At 53.4% G+C, this 20,216-nt stretch overlaps 1 protein-coding gene across 1 annotated transcript in view; it reads right to left on the bottom strand.

The window, feature by feature from the left end:
- TNKS (tankyrase) overlaps window positions 1-19,276 on the bottom strand; it is a 38,014-nt gene extending 18,738 nt beyond the window's left edge. Inside the window, exons 1-5 of the mRNA XM_088531639.1 lie at window positions 18,853-19,276; window positions 16,942-17,166; window positions 13,578-13,673; window positions 5,760-5,796; window positions 4,767-4,842 (exon numbers count right to left, since the gene is read on the bottom strand). Coding sequence (XP_088387765.1) covers window positions 4,767-4,842; window positions 5,760-5,796; window positions 13,578-13,673; window positions 16,942-17,166; window positions 18,853-19,276 — 858 coding nt within the window. The remainder of the gene's footprint in view (window positions 1-4,766; window positions 4,843-5,759; window positions 5,797-13,577; window positions 13,674-16,941; window positions 17,167-18,852) is intronic.
- Window positions 19,277-20,216: the final 940 nt, after the last annotated feature.

Genomic DNA, 20,216 nt, shown 5'->3' with positions numbered 1-20,216 from the left:
CAAATTGATTGCCTTTCAGCATCAGTGCTCGCAGTGAAATAAAAATATATTTATGCTTGACATTTCGGAATCAGATTAATACATACAAGAAAAAAAAATCTAAAATAATTCACAAAATTAGATTTACCAAATGCTCTTTGCACGTTGCGGTGATAACTTGCAGGGCTTGGAATTTAATGCCGTTATAATCCAGGCAAGTGGATTTCACTGCTTCTCTGCAGAACTAATACAAAAAAAATCCGCCTTGCAAAAGAGGGGCAAAAGACGACAGAAAGGGCGTCTTGTGCTCTGCTTTACTGTGCTTCTAAACTGGAAAATTATGGTCAATAAATATGACCGTTCTTCATAATTTCAGCTCCATTCTTCAAAATTTCAAGAAACAGGGCTGTCTGATCAGCACAAGTGGATCACCAATACTATGCTCAGAAATTATATTTCCGCAGTTATAACTGCAGTTATATTAGCAACTGATGCATGGAGCTATAGCAGCAACCCAAGTATGGAAGGGCTGCATGACGTGAGAAGAGTAGCCAGCCCAGCTATTAAAGGGGATAACTGGAATTTAGAAGGCATCGTTCAAGAAGAGCATCATAAGCTCTGTCAGAGAAGGTAATAATAATAACTAGGCAGGCAAGACAATGTTTGAGCAGTGACTAGTGCAAGGAATTTGAAGGAGCAATAAATCCTCCTGCATTTGGGGGCATGGGAGGCCTTTGCCAAAGGATGGGGCTGGAACCGAAGCAAGCGAGAAGGAGGTAACTGCCCCCAGAACGGGGATGAGCATCGGTGTCAAGAGAGACAACAGTGCCTAAAAAACACCGGTCGGGGCCAGCATTTTGTTAGCAAACACTAACTAACTGCATATATTGTTATTGCTTATTCGTGTAACTGCGGCTCCAAAAAGCTGTAATTGTGTATCACGAAAGACCTACATAACCTTCATAGGACCACAAAGGAAGAGCTCCAAAAGCTGCATAATGCCCACCCATAAAAGTGCTTGGCAGCACTTCATCAAAACCAGACTGCTTAAGTAAGGGGCAAATGAAGAGATTCAGCGAAGCGTGCCTGCAATAACCGCTTTGGATTGATTGTGGGGGGAGATGCTGCTGCTTCTGAAATCAAATGCCTTTTTTTTAGCTAAACACTTGGTTGTGATCAGGTTACTAAAGGAGAAGCCCAAGGACTCGCACACAGAGTCAAGGGCGAATCTGGTTTCAGTGACTTCTCCTCGCTCCTCCATCGCATCTCAAGCCTCAAGACTGGAGGCTTCCGGTGCTTCGACCACCACCACAAGCCCCGTGAACAAGCAGAAAAGCTGGCAAAATCTTCAGGAAGATAAAATGCTAATTTTCTTCTGCCTGTGGAAGAGCCTTCTCAAGAGATGTAGGCAACACACTTGTCATTGCATGTGAGGTTTCAATCCTTTCTTCCAAAAGATGCTCAGTATTCATCTGAGTATCATCTGCACATCACAAATTTAGAGTACTACCAGGCCTACAGGCTCGTGTGCTATTAATTCTGATTTTTATTACTGAAACAAAGGAAAAATGTGGGCAATTGCAAAGGTTTCTAGCGTCACTGGTGTGTAACTTGATCACAAATCTTGCGGTACGTGGTGTTTTTCTTCAACCCCATCTCCGAGGGACAAGCTGATTACAACAGAACTTCGACCTCTGCCAAAGTGTCCAGGTCTAATAACAGCAGAGGGAAAGCTTATGAAAACACGGATCGATTGCTCCATACGGGTGCAGAAATTGGAAAGCAAGCCATCTTTCTTCCCAGCTGCGGAATTTCTCAGGGAAATGGTTGAGAACAGTCAAAGTGCTGAGGCAGTGGCTGGCAAACCCACCTTCCAGCAGCAAATTGGAGCCTTTCCCTGGTACGAGGGGACATAACTCACCTGCTGGGGCTGATTCCATTTCTATTCATCAGCCCTCTGCGTTGAGGCCCATCGGGCTGGTTGTACGTAACACACCGAGATAAAAAAGGGTAGGGGGAAAAGGAAGTCGCAATCCCACCAGCATCAAGCTAATCCCCACCAAAGAGCTCCCAGAGCAGGATCTGGGGAGGCATCAGGCTACTTGTCTACATGTAGGCGGGAAACGGAGGCATAAGAGCAAGCACCAAGGAGACCAGGTCTGGAAGCTGCAAGGACTAGGAGCTGGGAAGGGGCACAAGGAGCCAAAGCAGTGGCATTCCCTTCCAACACCGTTTTTTAATTTCTTTTTTCAAAAAAGGAAAGCACAACACAACAAAGCATTGCAATGCGCAAGTTGCAGGTGTATTTGAAAACCCAATGAGCGTTTCTTCCCGGAGCACCTTCCACGTGTCCACAGGAACTGCTTTCCAAAGGAAAGGAGCAAGCCAAGAGACCTTTTCAACTCCCTTTGCCGCCAGGACACGTTTTATTCAAACAGTGTTTTTCCTTTTACTGCTAGCTAGCAGGTGATGGAAGCTGGGATTATTCTAACAAGTCAGGAATGCAGCTCCCAGGACACATTAATAGAGCTTTAACTTCAAATAACAGGTAGGAAGGACTACTTTAAAATATTCAAAAGCAAGTCCTGGAAAACTCACCTAGAACTGAACCTTGAGAAAGCTCCATTTTGACAGAGGAAATACTCTGCGGAGCCTGCCGAGGAGGAACAGCACGGCCTGCAAATTTTATGTTACATATCACACCAGACGCAAGGGTTTCTGTGATTTTTTTCAATCTCCCCTTAAAAAGAAAGAAGGAAAGAAAAAAAAAAAAAGGCAGGACTAAATGGAACAGGACACACTTTTGGGGAAAAAGGCTCTTCTGGTGAAGGTGCAGAACCTTCTGGCGAAGGTGCGTGCGTCTGTGTCCTGCGCCTCGCGCTGTGGTAACTGCGGCCTGCAGGCCTTGAGGAAGCAACGCAGCAAAGCAACTGTGTTGCTTACGGCCGCCGTTAGAAAACACCACGTATGAGAACTAAAATAATAATAAAAGAGGGTGGAAATCACTGACCCAGGCCTAGAGAAATGGAAAACGCAGCTTCCCAAGCCTTGGCTTGCACGAAGCAGCGCAGCACACGGGGAAGCGGACACGGCGCTGTGCTGTAGGCCCACTGGATTTGCAAAGTTCACTGGATTTGCAGCGCTGCTTAGGAAGATTAAAACCCCAGAGATCTCGTAGCAGCACATGAGAATCATGCCTTGAAAATAAAATGCTTAAAAATAAAAACGCAGTTATACAGTGCCCGTGTTATGGGGAATTACTTCACCTTAACCATTCTGCACATTTATGGTGGTGTATGGCCTATACATCTAACAGGCCTCAACATAAAAAATACCTAAAATCAATGGCAAGGTACCTTAATTCTTAGCGTGTTTTAATAGCCAGCGTGTTAGCAACAATCAAACACAGAGACCAATTACCAGAGTGCCCAAATTGGCTAATTTTAAAGGCAAAATGCTCTCTGAGCTCCACACAGCGATTCCTCAAGCCAATTTGCAATAACACATAAATAATCTCCACTAGTTTAATAAGATTAATTTTTTTTTTTTCATTTTGGAGCATTAAATACCCTAGAGGGTGGCGCCTCCGCCAGGGCTTGTTCCTCTCCTCACTGATGGCAACCCCAGCTCTGCCTTTGGCCTTAGCTCATTAGCAAGGGGGCTCGATTACTCAGCAACACGCCGCTTAATTGCAATAGCACAGAGCAATATCCCACTGCAAGCGCCTTCAATAGGGAGGTCCTTGAAAAGAAAAAGGGGAAACCCAAGCGCCCCAGGTGATATGTGTATTTTAAAACACTGGGTGTTACAATTCAAGAGCCATTTGAAAAATTCTCTCAAAATAGGAGTATTTTCACAAAGAAGCCACATTCTTACAGGCAATAGGTCTGTGCATGCAAAGGCGGCGCGGCGCAGCCGATGCCCAGCAGCTGCAGACCAGGCTGCCCGTTACACCATCCTCTAACGCGCTGCATATAAAATACAGGGAATAAAATATAGGGAAAAGCTCCCATGTTTTTCCTTCAGCAGCTTGAGAGCTGGAGAGGGAGCTGCACCTTTACACGCGAGAGACCTTTCCAATAGATGCAGGCTGAGAACATTCTGGTACAAGGTGTATGTGTGCATATATATAATATATATATAAATACACATATAAATACACATACACACACAAGTGTGCAAAGCCAGCGGTCTACCCAGACCAGTGCTTGTTAATTATTCAGGCATCTAAAACGCCACAAATCGCAAGATCTGCTTCTCACGGCATTTGTTCCTCCTTCCTCCAATTCCAGCCCAATTCTTGATCTCCCCCACTCAAACCACCCCCCCGGCACAGAAAGTTGAATACGACAAGAAGGTTGAAGTCAAGAAAATGCAGAATCATATCAGTGTATCAGGCAGTCAAAAGAGGCAGAGCATCAGGAGCTAAGGACGGTATCAGCGCCCTCACCTAGACTCTGTTAAAATACAGGGATATTTTATTTTATTCACCTGCAGCAGCCTATTTTGTTTTTCCCGTCAAAGCTTCCAGGGTTTCGCTTTGGGTGTGTGCTGGGCTCTGACATGTACAAGAAACTACCCATTCACAACCCATGCCTGCCGACAGCAGGGCTCTTGCACCTGCCAGGATCAGGGAAAATGGCATTTAATTGCCTTGTGGGGAAAAAATATGACATTGCATAGGTTTCACCCACACCCCATAGCGCGGCTTATGCACCTGTGCTTCCCTATAGGGTTAAAATTCATCTTTTTTGAACAGCAGAAATAGGAAAGGGGTATTCACTTACTTTACGCCCATCGCTTGCATGGCAGTTCACATTTAGAGGAGTCAATAAAGCCATCAGTTTTTCTTCATTACCGCTCCTGTAAATGGAGAGGAGGGCATTAGGGAAAGGGGAGAAAAGAAAACGACCCATCTCTCTGCAAAATAAATAAATACCAAGGAGCTAGACAGCAAGCGATCACATATTGATATTGATAAAAAATTTACCAAGGAGCTAGATAGCTAGTTATCACATATTGATATTTATTTAAAATTTACCAAGGAGCTAGGTATCAAACTACCATATATTGATATTTATACTCAGCCCAAAAGGATGTCAAATGGCCAAAGGACCTGAGCATTTCAAAACCGAAGGCAAATGCAGGAAAGGATGTTCAATTTGCAGCAATCATGCAAAAACACTGCTTGATATCTTCTCTTTTACCTCGTCCTCCACCTCCCTCAGCTCGTTTCACGGATCCGCTGAAAGCCATTTTCTGAATCCAATGCTAGTTAGCAAGAATTCCTCACAGCTCATAAAATTCATACGGCCACAGCAAAACATCGTGATGTGTTTAAAAAAGCCAAACAGCCTAAAGACAACCATTTTGGGGGCTGCCAGAGAAAGGATGAAAGCATCCCTGGAATACAGACTTCCTTTTGCTCTGTTCTCATAGGAAACATTCTGAAAATCAGCTTTACAGGAGCAAGGTAAAAAAAAAAAAAATTGCCAGTATTCAATTTCCCCCTAAAAAGAACAGCCACAAAACCATAAATAGGATTTAAGCAGCTTAAAGCAGAGAAAACCTCAATTGATATTAACCCCATCGCCACAACGGTGGGGGGGATTCCAGTATTTCAATTACATAAACAGCCCTGGCCGTTTGCGCCGGGGCTGAGCGGCGCCTTTTCGCCTTGGAATAATGCTAGGGATTCAGGGAGAAAACCCCGTTCTCCTTCTCCTTGAACCCGCAGGCCTCCCTCAGCAAGGAGCTTTATGTCGCGGAGCGGCACCCACCTCGCAGCTTCCAGGAGTTCGTCCTTCTTGTATTCACCTAAATGGTTGCAAAATATCATGCTGTTAGCATCTGGCAGGAGACGGACGGAGAAACGCGAGGGGACGCAGATTCGGAATTAAAAAAAAAAGAAAAAAAAAAAAACGAGGAGGAGGGAAAAAAAGGGAAGGAAAAAAAAAAAAAAAAAAGAAGGAAGAAGCGGCAGCGGAGCCGCCACCCCGCGGGCGGCCGCGGTGACGTGAGGCGGCAGCATCCGCGGGCGCCTGGAGACCGGCCGAGCGCCGGCTCCTGCGCCAATCCGGCCCCTCCTGCGGCGCTCCCGCGGGAGCGGGCCCCCTCCCTGCCGTTATCCCGCACGGAGCCGGACAAAAGGCAGGCGGCTGCGGAGGAACCACCTCCCCCCCACCCCACGCCCCGTGCTCGCTGCTTTCCGCAGCCTCCCGAAGCATCCACGGGGATTGGAAATGGCAGGAAAGCCGCGGAGCGCGGCGCTCTCCCGGGAGCCGCGGAGAGCGCGTGCGGCGCCCGCGTTTCCTGGGGGGGTTCCTGCAGGAGGCAAATTCCACCCCGAATTTAGCGAGGGGCCTTTGAGCAGACCCACAGCGCCGCAGAGCACAGGGCAGCTCGCGCGGCAGGAGATGCATCGCGTAAAAAAGCGAAATAAACCAAAACCCGACTGTATATCCATCCACTGGTTGGAAAAGGGAAGCCTCAAGCTGAGTGCTCTGAGCAAAATGAGGGGACGAGGCTGGACTGCAAAACCTAGAGACCAAGGCCCACAGTCTGGTTGCCCACGTCCTGCTGCCGCAGGCCAGCATCACCTGAGGGTCCGGGGGCAGTTCCTCCTTCCTACTTCAACACGGCGGAAGCCCCGGGCCCAACCACGAGCCTTTCCAACCCACAGGACAAGGAAGAGTCTGAGAATGGGGGGAAAACCAACCAGAAACACCCCCCTTTGCTGGTCTTGCCTCCCTCGCGCAGCCATCCCGAAGAGCTGCATTGCCAGGAGAAACATTGGCTGGAAGCGCAGCGACGCTCCCGGGACTTACTGGGATTCAAGACTCGCCCGCAGACCCGGCCGGGGCAGCCCCACCAGGCCCCGTGCGCGCAGGGCGACGCTATCACCCTCTTTCCTACACGCCCGCTAGGTCTGGGCCTCAAAAACCCCCTCAGAGCCGGTGTCCTGCAGCGCTATCCACTACTATATTCACCGCTGCCCTCCCTCCTGGGCGATTTTTCTTACAGAAAAGAAACCTCCCCTTCCTCCTTACTCAGTTAAACGAAGAGGTCCCTTCCCGATTAAGCCATCGGCCCAGGGTGAACACGCTGCCCAAGTGTCTATGCGATACGGCACGGTCACCAGGCGCCTCAGCGTGCGCTTGGTATGGGTTTGGGCCACCGAGAAGGCCTACGTGGTGCCTCAAAACGTGTCTTCGGTGCACGGGCAGTTATAACAAAGTTTAGTTTAAGCTTAGCCCTTCGGGTGTTTCTGTCACCACACATGGCCCCGAGGCCCCTCCGTAACCTAGGAGGGACCTGCCATGAAACTTGCATTAAGACTTGGGGTCTTAATGCCCTTTCCCATGGATCCATCCCCAGGGCACTGCAGAGGTTTCGCTTCCATAAGAAATCCCAGGTTTCTGAGCAGGGAAGTCCCTTGGGAAAGGAATTACGTCCATGGGTCGTGGTGGGTTACTCGCTCGCAGAGTGAAGGACACTAGAGGAAAAGCCTCTGCCCGTTTCCAGGAGGATGGGAACACAGGACAGCAATGAGCGTGAGGAGATGGCAGCTCCAACCAGCACGACATGGGCTCCTGTTCTATCCCAGGGGAGCGCCGTGCCCCGGGAAGGCAACCAAGCCCTGCAGACCGGGGAGGGAGCCAGGCGAGGATGGAGACTCGCTTCCCAGCACAGGATGGAGCTACCCGCGCTCCCGGCACGCACGGATTTCCCAGAGCAGCTCCGCTCCTGGGCAGTTCAAAACAGGAGCTGCCAAGGAAAGACCCGGATCACTCGGTAATTTCACCCGCGACAGCTGTGCAAGAGATGGGAGCACATAAACAAGACCCCTTTCAACGTAAAGAAGGGGAAAGCTATGGGACGCACTGGATGCCCCCGGGGCTTCAGCAACAAGCCAGGATGAAGTTTAACAGCATTAAATTAACGGGGTTAATTGCAGCTCTTTTCTCCGAAACGGAGCTCAGCCCCCGGTAATTGCAGGGCAGAACAGAGGGGACAGACAGGGATCCTCTCGTCACTCAGAGCAGGACCTCGAGCCTCGAGGAGGAGCCATCTCCCCTTGCGCCTGCTCTCGCCCCGGTGTTCCTGGGGACGATCCCCAAAGGAGCAGAGGGGCCTCTGCACCGCACCCGACGCGCGAGGGATCGCCGGGGGAGACTCGGGGAACCAAGGGGTAATGAGAGGACTGATGACAATTGATTCGCCCTACGTTTATTCATTTGCACCCTTCATCTTCAGGCTCTTTTCAGCTCCTTTCCCTTTCGCGGGACCGTCTCCAATCTTTATCTCCGTTTTTCCGGTACCGAGGAGCTGGAAACTTCTGATCCCCCAGAGTAACGCGGCCAGGTCGCCCTGGGGCTGGTTGGACTGCAGACGCGCCAGCATCCCCGGGAAGCCGCGTATCCGCGGTCGGCGCTCCTTGGAGTCGCCAGGACTGCACCAGGCCAAGGGAGCTGCCCCGAGACACCTCCCAGGGACAGTTAGTGTCCTTGCCACCAGCTACACCTCTCGCTATCCTTATTTCCCCCCTCTTGATACTTAAGATCAAGCAAAATTTAAAAAAATCCCCCAAGCTGCAGCAGAACATAACCTGGGAGTTTCAGGGGGAGCTAAATTAAACCTCCTCACAGCCGCAGGACAGGCAGGAGCCAGGGCTTGGATGATGTTTCTTCATCAGGCGAGAACCTGACCGTTTCTGAAGGAATCTCAGACATTTCTGCACCTCGGGTACTTTATTTTTTCTGCTACCCCCAGAGGGGAGCAGTGAACAGGAAGGAAGGAATGAGATCGAGCAGAAGTGCTGCACTAAATCACTTCTGTGTTTAAACAGAAACAAACTGGTCTTAACAGACCCATGAGGACATTTAGATGTAAACTGCGTGCACTGGCGACGCCTCCTGCTTTTAGCTATCGGCAACCAGGACACGCATTTATGGGGCCAACAACGAAAACCGAAATCAGCTGAGGCACCAGGAGAGCCTAAAGTGTAGGGATGAAATAGTTAATGTAGAGTGTACTAATAAGCTAGTCAATACTTAGTCTCGAAGTGCAAGGACTCTTGATAATTGGCAAGACAGGTGGCTATGCATGGAGGGGTTGCCTATCTGCAAGGACTCCTGATATATGGCAAGACGGGATGGTCTGCATGGAGGGGTTGCTTATACAGATGTCCCAGTCAGCAATAAAATATAGATAACATTGACATGAAAGCAGAACAGGAAAACGGGAGGGGGAACATTTTTGGGGTAAAAACGGTATAAAAGAGGGACGACCGAAGCAGTCGGGGTCCGTGGTGTGACCCCTGCGTGGGAAAGCCCGGAGCCCAGCTAGCTGGTAATACTTATTTTCTTTCTCCTATTATTAAAAAGCACAATATATCGATGGTGTTTGCCTCTTTCTCCATCGATTCGAAAACCGGACCGAACAAAAGGAGCAGCAGATGGAAAGGCCGCAGCTCCTGTGGGTTTCCTATGGATGTGCCGTGGTGGACGAGGGAAGTGGCAGAGCATCCAAGAAATTCTCTGGCTCATTCCAGCTGTGACGTCAACGATCATTAGCTAAAGCTTTGCTCTGAAGCCTGGAAAACGTTAGGTACTTCCTGGGGCAGGAGGGTGCCAGGAAACGAAGGTCACGACGCTCTCCTCACCGTTACAAGGCGCAAAGGCCTTGGTGCTGCGGCCTCTCTGTGCAGGAGCAGCCGCTTTCCTCAAGGCTCCAAGTGTTTCTTGATTAGCGTGGGCTGCTTCCAGCCCTGGAGACGTTCCCGTCTAGAGCAGCATCAAGCAGTGCCAGGGCTGGAACGCCGAGCGAGATCCAGGTGCGTTTCCAAGCCGCTGTATCCGGCCCCAGCACCGACGCGGGCGCGCGAGCAGCTCCCCGAGCGCCCGGGACGCTCCTGTCCCCCGCGGAGCCGCGCGGCGGAGGCCTAAGCTCATTATCCGCCCCGAGGAGAGCCTAATCCTCCAGCATTGCACAGCAATGAGTTACTGAGCACGCGGGCGGCTGTTGCTGCAGAAGGGGAACGCAGGGCCCCAGCGATCAAGACGCCCGCGAGCCACGGTGCCACAGGGGGGACGTTATGGAAGGTCCCTGCTCAATAAGGGACTAAGCGCAAGGCCAAGCGCAATCCGAGAGCCTCCGAGCACGCGGACAGCTCGGGAAGGGCGGAAGCCTCAGCCGGCGCTGCCAGATTTGAGAGAATTTGAGCTCTCGTGTTGGAGAGGAGGAAGGAGCCACAGCGCAAAGTCAAACAGCAGCAAAACTGCCAAAAAACAGGAAAAACACCTATGGCTCTGTGTCTCCGCACAGTGCATCATCCAGGGCTTCATATCTGCCCCAATGCACAGCAAACCCCCCCTTTTTTGGCCCTGGAAAAGGAGCACAAACCCCAACGGGTGTCACTGCTCTTCAGACCAACGTAGCACATCAATCCAGGAGCTTCTTAGTCGTTTTTAAGGCAAGTTTGAGAAGCTGCTCAGGAACCTTTCCGATGAGCGAGGTCCTTTGGAGCCGCGGGACCCGAGAGGGCTTCAATCAACCGCTCTCCCGACGGGGGCCAGTTCGTGCCGTTCTTGGTTAATTTTAGATGACATGACAGAAATCAAAGCTACGACGGGAGGCGAGCGACAAGCTTCTTCACGGCAGAGGTCACCTAGGTAATTGTCTGCCTTTATTCCAGCTTGAAACAGGATTTAAGTAACAGTTTGACCATTGAAATTAAAGGAGCGAGAACGTATGTTGCTGAACGGACGCACGCTCCAAAAACTTGGGAAGCGGAAGGGAATCAGTAGCACCAAACCGCCCTGGCACTTCACATTACCAACACCTGCACGAAGCAGCGGAGCAAGTGAGACACCAGTGGGAATGAGCTGCCTTGGCAGCGAGAGCTCCAAAGCTCAACCAGAGGCATCACACAGCAGCGAAGGGGGCCAGAAAACAAGCGGAAATATTTGCCATTGCGGGCAGGGAAATAAATAGATCCATCTTTATCTTATGGTCTTTTAAGGCACGACATTTGCACGTGTGCAATTGCAACTACCTGCCTCCAACTGAGGACCCGCTGCAGGAATGTGAGGCCACCTGCCCCGTGCCAGCTTGTTTTTAAGCATTAATGCACGGGATGGCCCAAGCAGGTATGAAGAAGCATCGATTCTAATCTTGGCCCTTCTCATCTTTATCGATCCAGCGCCGGGAGGGCTCCACCTGCAGCCCCTTGACAGCTAAAACTCCTGCCCTCAAGTCAGCTGCCCAAATTTCGGCTCCCTCCACTGCTTTAGAGGAGCACAAAACACACAAGTGTAAGCAGAAATGCCCAGCTACTTCTTTTAGAAGTGTAAAGGACCGTTTTTTCATGCTACCTGATCCAAAACACAGCATACTTTCTGAAATTCCAGCTCCTGTATCGGTGCTCTTCTCCATCGGATGTTTGTCTTTCCATGGTAAATTAAGAAATAAGAGAGGCAGCTCCACAAATCCATCCCTCCTCCAGCCCCTCCGGGAGGACACAAATAGAGTCCCCCGTGTCTGACTTTTAGCTAAAAATGATTTTTAACCAAGCAGTTTAACTTCTATTAGCTTACAGAAGAGAGACATCCAGACTGCTTCGCTGTGCCCCGGAAAAGGGCACCCTCAGGAGAGCCCAGAGCGCGGGCAGTCCGTAGCTCGGCGCCGGGTGATGGTGTTAACGGCTTCCACTGAGCAAACGAGTTGGTTTTTTAATGAACCGAAGTGTCGCTCGCAAGCTGGTGTCCCAAAAACCCCAAACTCCAGCCAGGAGTCACACGAGAGCCCTCCCCGGGCGGCCTTCAGCACACGCTGACCTACCCGAGGCAGCAATTCCAGGCAAAAATTCATTTCCTACGAGGCTGGAGCAGTCGCGGCCATCAATGCTCCGTTAAGGAGGTCCCAGGAGCTTGAGGACTGGCAAGCCACTTTTTCTTTATTTTTTTTCGCAAAAAATAAGAGCCACACAAGGGATAGGGGAAGATATTTTAAAATATGCTCCAAAAAAAATCCTTTTAGATGTTTATTGCCTCAAAGGAACAAGGGAGGCAGAAGGTCTCCTCTCTGAAGGCTGCCCTTGAAATATTTGACCTGTTCCGTTAGCACCATGGCGCAGATTAAAGATTTAAGATTGCACCACCTAGGAGCTTTCCTAACGAATGACATTTCCCAACCCATCCAAGTGCCGGGAATCTCAGTTCTTTAAAGTGGTTTTGAGAGCTGGGGATGCTGCGGTTTGGGGGTATCAGCCCTTCCCGAGAGCCATAGCCTTGGGCCCGAGGCGCAGCCAGGAGGCGAGGAGCAAAGTCCGGGCTGGAAATGAGGAGCAGCTCCAGGCTGGGACGGGCTCCCCGGGGCTGCGCCCAGGGCTCCCGTGGCTCCTCAGCCCCTCTCCGTTCGGGAAGGCTGCGAGGTGCCTTCCCCAGGGCCACACGTCCCTCTCGTCCCAAACCTACCCCGAGAGGAGGCAGCACCAACCTGAAGGGAAGGGGCTGGGGTTTAAAATCCTCAAACCGTGAAGGCAACATGGCTTAAGAACAAAAAAGAGCCTCTCTCCTCTTCCTGCTGACTCGAGAGCGGGTGAATGGTGCACAGCATCCGTCGTGCCGTAAAACCCATCCCAATTTACAAAGAAAGCCCCTTCCCAGCCCGGTATTGGCCTCCCATTTGCCTCACCTTCTGGAAAAGGAAAAAAAACCCTGCTTTTGGACAACTTTGTTTTTGGAGAACTGAGTGAAACCAGCTAGAAGGGATTCGCCAGGCCTGGATCAATCCCTCAGACATGAGGGAGAGAACCGGAGAAATAAGCAGCAGAAAAACAGCCATTTCCTTAAACGGAACTCAGCTGCTGAATCCCTTCCCGCACCTAAACGGGCATGTTTAGCCCAACCTTCCTCTGTTCTAAGCACTTTTTCCCAGCTATCCCACGTGGCACGAAGGGCTAGGTATTTCTCGGAAAGAGCTGCCAGGCTCCCAAATCCCACTTTTAGGTTTCATCAGTATGCTGCAACACTTCATTTCTACAAACACAGCTGCATAAAAACACAGTTATAGCCGCAGAATTAATGTTTTCATGAAAAAAAAATGGCAGTTAATAGCCTCTAAAAAGGGGGAAAATAGTGCATGGTAACGAGTTCCATTCAAAATAACGGGGAGGAGAGAGGAAGCCTGCAGCAAAAGACCCTAATTAGGGACTTTGGGGAGCACCAGTCCCGGCCATGGGCAGCAGGTCGCCTTTTGGATCACGGGCACTTCTGCAGTTACACGAGCACCCTGGCTTGCACGCAGGGAAGGTCTCAAACCTGACCTGTTTTTCCCTTTTTTTTCCACGGATCGGGGGCCGATCTGATCCACACCAGGGGTAGCGATCAGAAAACACAGCAGAAACGTGGTGAGCGGCGCCACACCGGTGCCGCAATCCTGTTTGCGGCAGAGCAATCGCCCCAGGGCAGCGCAGCAGGCAAATGACAGCCACATCAAGGAGGAACGGGCTAAAATCGCCGTTCCCGACCACTCTTCCGCAGCGGGTAGGGCGAGTTTTCCAGGGGCTGGAGCGGGGGAGCGCGGCGGAGCCTTACCTGTGAGCACGGCCTTTGCCGAGGGGTCGGCCAGGTCCAGTGCGGACTTGCCGTCGGTGTTGCGGATGCCGGGGTCAGCTCCGTGCTGCAGCAGCACTGTGAAGGCAAGCAGAGACAGGAGCTCGCGGGGCCATTGCCCACCTCCGCCCTCCCGCCGCCCTTGCTCCGCGTCGGGACTGCGCCGGCTGGCCCGACGGACACCAACTGCAACGACTCAGGGGTAGAGCACTAGGCTGTGGAAAATCAGAACCAGGGAGCCATTATGTTCAAGCAGGGAGAGGCTTTTCTGTCCCCCAGGCTCTTTGTGGGGAACCTGCCCGTTCTGGAGGCCAGGGAAGCTGCTTGGCCTCCTGCCAGAGGAGGCCGAACCCGTGCGCGTAGGGACCAGCGATGGAGCAGGACGGGAGCTGGCTTGATGCAGGACGGCCTCTCCTGCTGGGAAAACCTGTGGAAGCTCCGGGCGTTTGGGCAACGTCCCCACCAGGAGCTGCGGTGGGCAGCCTGACTCAACGAAGCAGCATCCTTCCGCGAAGCTGGAGACGGGTTTGGGAGCAGTCACGGTCGCCCGAGCTCTGCTTGGTCTGGCTGTCTCGCCAACATATAGTTCCGCGGGCATCATTCGGGTTTCACCAGGAAACATCCACGGAAGGAGCCTGGCATTGCTCGCTGGCCTCCCTTAGCTCTTCTCCGTGTCCTCCTGGGATGTTCCTTGGACCTGATTTGCTCCGGTGGCCGCTCTCACAGTAGCGAGATGGCAGCAGCACGAGCCGCTCTGTGCGCGAGGCCAAACCTTCGGGCACCAAAGCCCTGTCCAAAGAGCCCTGTCCTGGGGGCTCTTTGTGCCACCCGGAGCAGAAGTCCCACTCCCAGTAGCTCCCGGAGCAGGACACCGAGCAAGGGAGGTCAGGGACACACTGGGTTTCTACAGACACTCATTAGCTGCTATGACCATTTTTAAGCTAAGATGCTACAGTGTTTTCCTCCCTCTCCCCACCAAGAACTGGCTTCTGCACTACTACAACATCTCACAGCACCATCTCTGCAGCTCCTTTGAGGGTTCCTAGGCACTTCTGTTACTCACAAACTACCTTTTGGACATTTTATTCATCCAGGAGGAAGCCCTATCCATCCTGCTAGGACCTGTGTATGCTGCAAAACATGCTAGCTTTGAAATAAAAAGAGTTGAAATCTCAGGCCAGTAACGCTGTGCTAGTCACAGCACACGCAAGCAAACAGGAGGCACCAGGAGGAGCCCTGAGCTCTGCAGGAAGACGCGGACGGGAGGCCAAGGCGCCGCGACGGAGCCCTGCGGCCCCAGGTTATTTTTAGGCTGCTTTCCCAGCGAGGCAGAGCTTGGGATCAGCTGTCAGCCCTCCGGAAACACCTCGGAGCTGCTCCCGTTCAGCGCTCAGCAACCGCAACCCCAAACGGAGAGGCTGTTTCACGCGGGGCCGCAGCGGTTTTGGCAGCCCCTCCAGATCCATCCCCTCACTCTTCAAAGTGGGGAACCACAATCCTGGAGAAGGACAGAAGTACGAGGAGGTGCCGCAGCAGGATAAGGGCAATTCTTCAGCCTGGAAGAGCTTGGCGAAGGAGAAAGTCTTGGAGCAACCCGATGAATTCATGGAGGGCATACGGGAAGCAAGGGCAGGCATTTCCCTTGTGGGCTTGCAGGAGGCGTCACGGAGCACCAGGTGTGAAAGCCAAGGGGTTGTTTGGCTCTTGGTCCCATTTGGATGTACTTGTAAAGGGGCCAGCACAGAGCTGCTGTGCTAGATGTGACAGCAAAGGGAGACAGCCCCGGGCAGCGAGGGGAAGGGGAGGCGTCTGCCTCGTTAGAGCACTTGGAAGCCATCCAGAACAGAGACAGCCAGAAAAACGAGGCTGGGCGAGCAATTGCTGCGCAGCCCGTCACATCCTGGCGGATATTCTGAAGCTTGCTGCTAAGTTCCAGGTTATGGCAGCATTTCCAGGTGCTGCTCTGCAATTAGAGCGTTTTAACAAGCATGCCTGTCTTATTTGAAAGGGAACAGCCCCAAAACGCCTTTTGTAGACGCCAAACTCTGCAGAGAGGCCTGCAGCGAAGGGACTGCGCGAAACCTCCCAAGGGCTATTTGAGTATTTCCGAGTTTGAGCCCCAAGCGGTCGCGGTGCCACTGCCCTGCATGCAGCTCAGGCGCCCTCGCGAGCTCCCCGAGGTGAAGGCTTAACACCTTAGTACAAAAATTAGACATTAACCCATTTAAGAAGGGCTGGAAGATGCCAGAGAGCAAAACATGCCAGCATGCTCTTGCTTTCTCTCACTGTATATACACATATATTTATGTGTATTTTACACAAACTCACTTCAAGGTCTATACTCGCTGTCTAGGAGTTCTGCAAACCACCTCAACGCCTCCAAAGCAACATACTGTAGCACAGAGCAGCTCTCGTCAGTAGCTGCACCACCCTTGTCAGCAACTCTCGTGCTGAGGGATCAAGCATCTGACCCAAGAATAAAACCCAGAGTTACCAGTATATTAATATATCAGTATATTAATATATCAGTATATTATCTGAGCCAGCCCCGCAGCTCTCCTCGGCTTTTCAAAGAAAGCTCACAGGATTTTCTCCAGTCTCCTCTCCCTCAGTTTTTGATGTAAATATTGCAATAAAGCGAGAATGGGGCCAATATGTTTTGCATCTTTCTCTATGGCAACTTAATGGTGAGAGTCCTTAAGACAAGGGGTATTATCTGGAAAGCTAAAAGTATCTAGATGATATACAACATAAATATCACGTTCATCATCTCAACTGTGGCTTTTCTTCCACATCTGAGAAGGAAATCTAAACAATCATATTCAAGTCAGTGGGCATCAAAAGCACTAGAATAGATCAGTAGGTTCAAAATGACCCAGGAGTAATAAATAAAATGTCCCCATTTAGGGGGAAAAGAGTAATAAAAAGGACATTTATTATATACTGTGTGTTTTCGCATTCAGGTAGACTTGTGTGAGAAAAATCCAGGCATCAGACATGCTTGCTGAGAGAGATCCACTTCACGTTTTCCAGGTATGATTGAAGGGCTCAGTTTTATTTAGAATTATCTCACCTCCAGCTGAACTCGTGCGACAATGGTGAACTAGGGTGTCCCCGAGCCAAGCTGCCCAGAGAGGCTGAGCATGCTCCTTCCTTGGAGATATTCAAGACCCGCCTGGATGTCACCCCGTGCCCCGTGCATCCCCACTGGAGCAGGGGGGACTTGATGCTTGGACTAGAGCATCTCTGGAGGCCCCTCAGCCCCTCGGGGACTCGAGCGGGGAAGGAGGCGCCTCGCGCCGCGGCAGGGAGGGCAGGGAGCGCTCGGCCGTCGCGGGACACTCACCGATACACACGTCGATCTTGCCCTTGATGGCCGCCTCGTGCAGCGGGGTGTAGTTCCAGTTGTCGCGGGCGTTGGGGTCCGCGCCCTGGCACAGCAGCAGGCTCACCACCTCGGCGTGCCCGAAGGAGCACGCGTTGTGCAGCGGGATGAGGCCGCCGTCGTCGCGCGCGTGCACGTTGGCGCCCGTCTGCAGCAGGTGCTCCACCACGTCCTTCCTGCCGAAGCCTGCGAGGGGATTCAGGGCTGTCAGAAACGCCCCGTTTCACGTTCAAAAGGGGCTGCTCGCTCGTGGCACAGGGTACAGACACCCAAAAGATATTCTGGACGTGCCTCCCCGGCCATAAAAATGCTCTGCTTTGGGGTCGTAAAGCGAGAATACAGGTTCACTTGTTTGCACTTGTGTGCACAGCAGAAGCAGCCTCGACTGCATTGTAACCAAAACCTGAGCAGTCGCTGCTCCGAGTCTCTGAGCTCTGATCGGAGCGGGTAGAAGAGCCTCCCGGCTCCCCGAGGCGGCGGGGACTAACGTGGCACTGCCAGCGGGGCGGCTCTGCGCGCAGCAGGGGCGAGCGCCGACGGCCACTGTCCGGACGGGAAGCCGCGTCCGTGAGCGGGAGGCGCCAACGGGTTCCAGCTGGCCCGGGGACAAGCCGGGATGCGCGAGGGATTCGGGCGTCCCCAAACGCTCCCTCAAGCCGGGGGAGCTGACACTTGGCTGCACGCGCAGACGGGGCCTTCGCCAAGCCGAGCGCTAACGTCCTTCGAGACGCCAAGGGAAAACGGGACGGATTGAGCCGGGCTCGTTTCCAGCTCCTTCGACTGGGAGGAGCAGCTCCCGTTTCATGAGCCCTCTTCTAGGAGCACAACTCCAGTTTGCTTCCCTTCCTGCTGGGGCCCAAGGATCACTCACTACCCCCAGAAAACCCCATGGTTAACAGACCCTACACCCAGATTCCGAGAGCAGGGATGAGCACGGACAGCCTGGAAGGCTGCAGCTTCACACAGGACCCGGCACAAGCAGCAACGAGCGCAAGCTTTTCCCAAAGAAAAGAGGCTGCATCTCCAGGCCAAGCAGACAAACAGCTGGAAAAGCACTCAGAGAAGCCTCAGTCCCAAACGGGGCAAATAGGAAACTCTGCCCCAAACGCGTGCACGACGGCTACGTGGAAAAACTCCCCAAATTTGGCTACCTCAGCAATTAGGAAACGGATTCGCCTGCAATTAGCAGGATTTCTCCACTGCAAACCGCAAGGAGGGAAGCGAAACCCTCTCTGGTGCTGCCTCCGAGAGGAGCTGAGCGTGGAGGGCGGCAGTTTAGCTCCAAAACAACTGAACATTGCCCCCTCCAACACCTGTAAGAGTGTATGGCCTCTTGTAAGAAGCCATAAACAAGGTGTAGGATCAGAGTCATGTCCCTCCCCCGGCACTGTCACAGGTGGAAAACACCAAAGAAAAACAAATATAGGGACTTTAACAGCCCTCTCTCCCCTCAAAGGGAGGAAAAGCCAAAAAGGGATATTAACAACCATTTTTAAAAGCCCCCATGCCTCAGTTTCAAGTGGAAAGCACAAAAAATAAGGTTTAACAGCCCCCACACTCCCGTTTAAGGTGGAAAACATTAAGGAGGATTTACCAGGCTACCTCTACACAACGTGGGGGAGAAACACCAAGCAAGCAGGGCACGACAGGCCTCCCACGCTGCCGAAGGGGCAGAAGGCTCCCCAGGAGGGGTGTTACCAGTCGCCAGGCTCGTTTAAGGGCGGAAAATACTTCCCCCAGGGTGTGCGGGGGAATTCCCAGCCCCGAACCCCACTCGACAGGGAAAAGCCTCGCCAAAGAGAGGTCGTTCCCAGCCCCCGGCGCCGTTTAAGGGGAAACGCTTCCCGGCAGGGGAGGCTCGCGGGCACGCACCGGCGGCGAAGTGCAGCGGCGTGGACTTGCGGCCGGCCATGTCCTTAGCGTTCACGTTGGCGGCGTCCACGAGGCGCTTGACGCGCGACACGTCGCCGTTGCGGCAGGCCTCGAGCAGCTCCCGCAGCGCCTCGCCGCCCTCGCCCGCGGGGCTCGACGCGCCCGGCGACGACGACGACGGCGGCGACGACAGCGGCGAGGGCGAGGAGGAGCCGCTGCTGCTGCCGCTGCTGCCCGCGGCCTCGGCGCTGTCGGCGGGCGGCGCCGCGGCCTCCGGCGGCGCCTCGCCCTCGGGGCCCGCCAGGCTGCGGCGCGGCGGCGGCTCGGCGGGCGCGGGGCTGCGCGGCGGCTCCGCGGCGGGCGGCCCGTGCGGGGGGTGCGGGGGGGGGTGGTGCTGCGAGCGGCGCGGCGGCGGCGCCGCCATCTTCCCTCCTTCCTCCTCCTCCTCCTCCGGCCCGCCCGCCGTCACTGCGGCAACGGCCCGCGCTTCCGCCGCGCCCCGCCAACCGCCGCGCGCGCCGCGCGCACGTGGGCTGGGGCGGGGCCTCGGCGGGCCACACCCCTTCCCGCTCCCGGGCCCCGCCCCCACGGGCGCGCATGCGCGGGGCGCCTTCCCCCTGTCCCCCGGCGCGCTTGTTTGGGGTCACGCGTTGCCTCATTCATTTTATTTATTATTTTATTTTATTTTATTTTATTTTATTTTATTTTATTCTATTCTCGCGGCGCAGCTTCCCTCAGCGTGCAGCCGCCCGGCGGGGGGGCGCGGCGCGTGCAGCGTCCCGGAGCGCGGAGCCGGGCGGAGCGGAGCGGAGCGGCCGGTCGGAGGCGGATCCCGGCACGCGGATCGCGGAGGGGATCCGCCGCGCGGCGCCGGCAGGGGGCGGGAAAGCGGGGAGGAGGGAGAAGAGGGAGAAGGAGGAAAGAGGGACGGGACAAAAGACAGAGGGAAAATAAAATGGTAAAAGGGGAAGGAAAGAAAAATACGGAAGGAAGGAAAAGAAAGATGAAAAAATAGAAGGAAAGACAAAGAAGAAAGAAAAAGAAAAAGGAAAGAAAGAGAAAAAAGAAAGAAAGAGAAAGAGACAGAGAAAGAGAAAATGAAAAAAGAAGGCAAAGGGAGAAAGGGCAAAAAGTGAAAATAGTGGAAAGAGGAAGTGGAAAAAAGAGAAAAACCCGCCCCTTCCTGCCGGGGCGCGGCCTCCCCGCGGGCGGGCCCGGTCTGGGGGCGTGGCCTCCGCGGGGGCGGGGTCTCCCGGCGGCGGGGCGGCCCCTCCCGGCGCTACGTGCGCGGCGCAGCGGGAGCGGCGCCCGCCGCCGCCCGCCGCTCCCGCCGCCGCCGCCTCCCGCTTCCCCCCGCCGCCCCC

The sequence above is a fragment of the Tinamus guttatus genome, unplaced genomic scaffold (assembly GCF_059628265.1).
Source record: "Tinamus guttatus ecotype Peru unplaced genomic scaffold, ASM5962826v1 Tinamus_guttatus_pri_ptg000423l, whole genome shotgun sequence".
Classification (NCBI taxonomy): domain Eukaryota; kingdom Metazoa; phylum Chordata; class Aves; order Tinamiformes; family Tinamidae; genus Tinamus; species Tinamus guttatus.
Note: the sequence above shows the minus strand (reverse complement) of the source record. Positions and strands in the feature narration are given on the sequence as shown.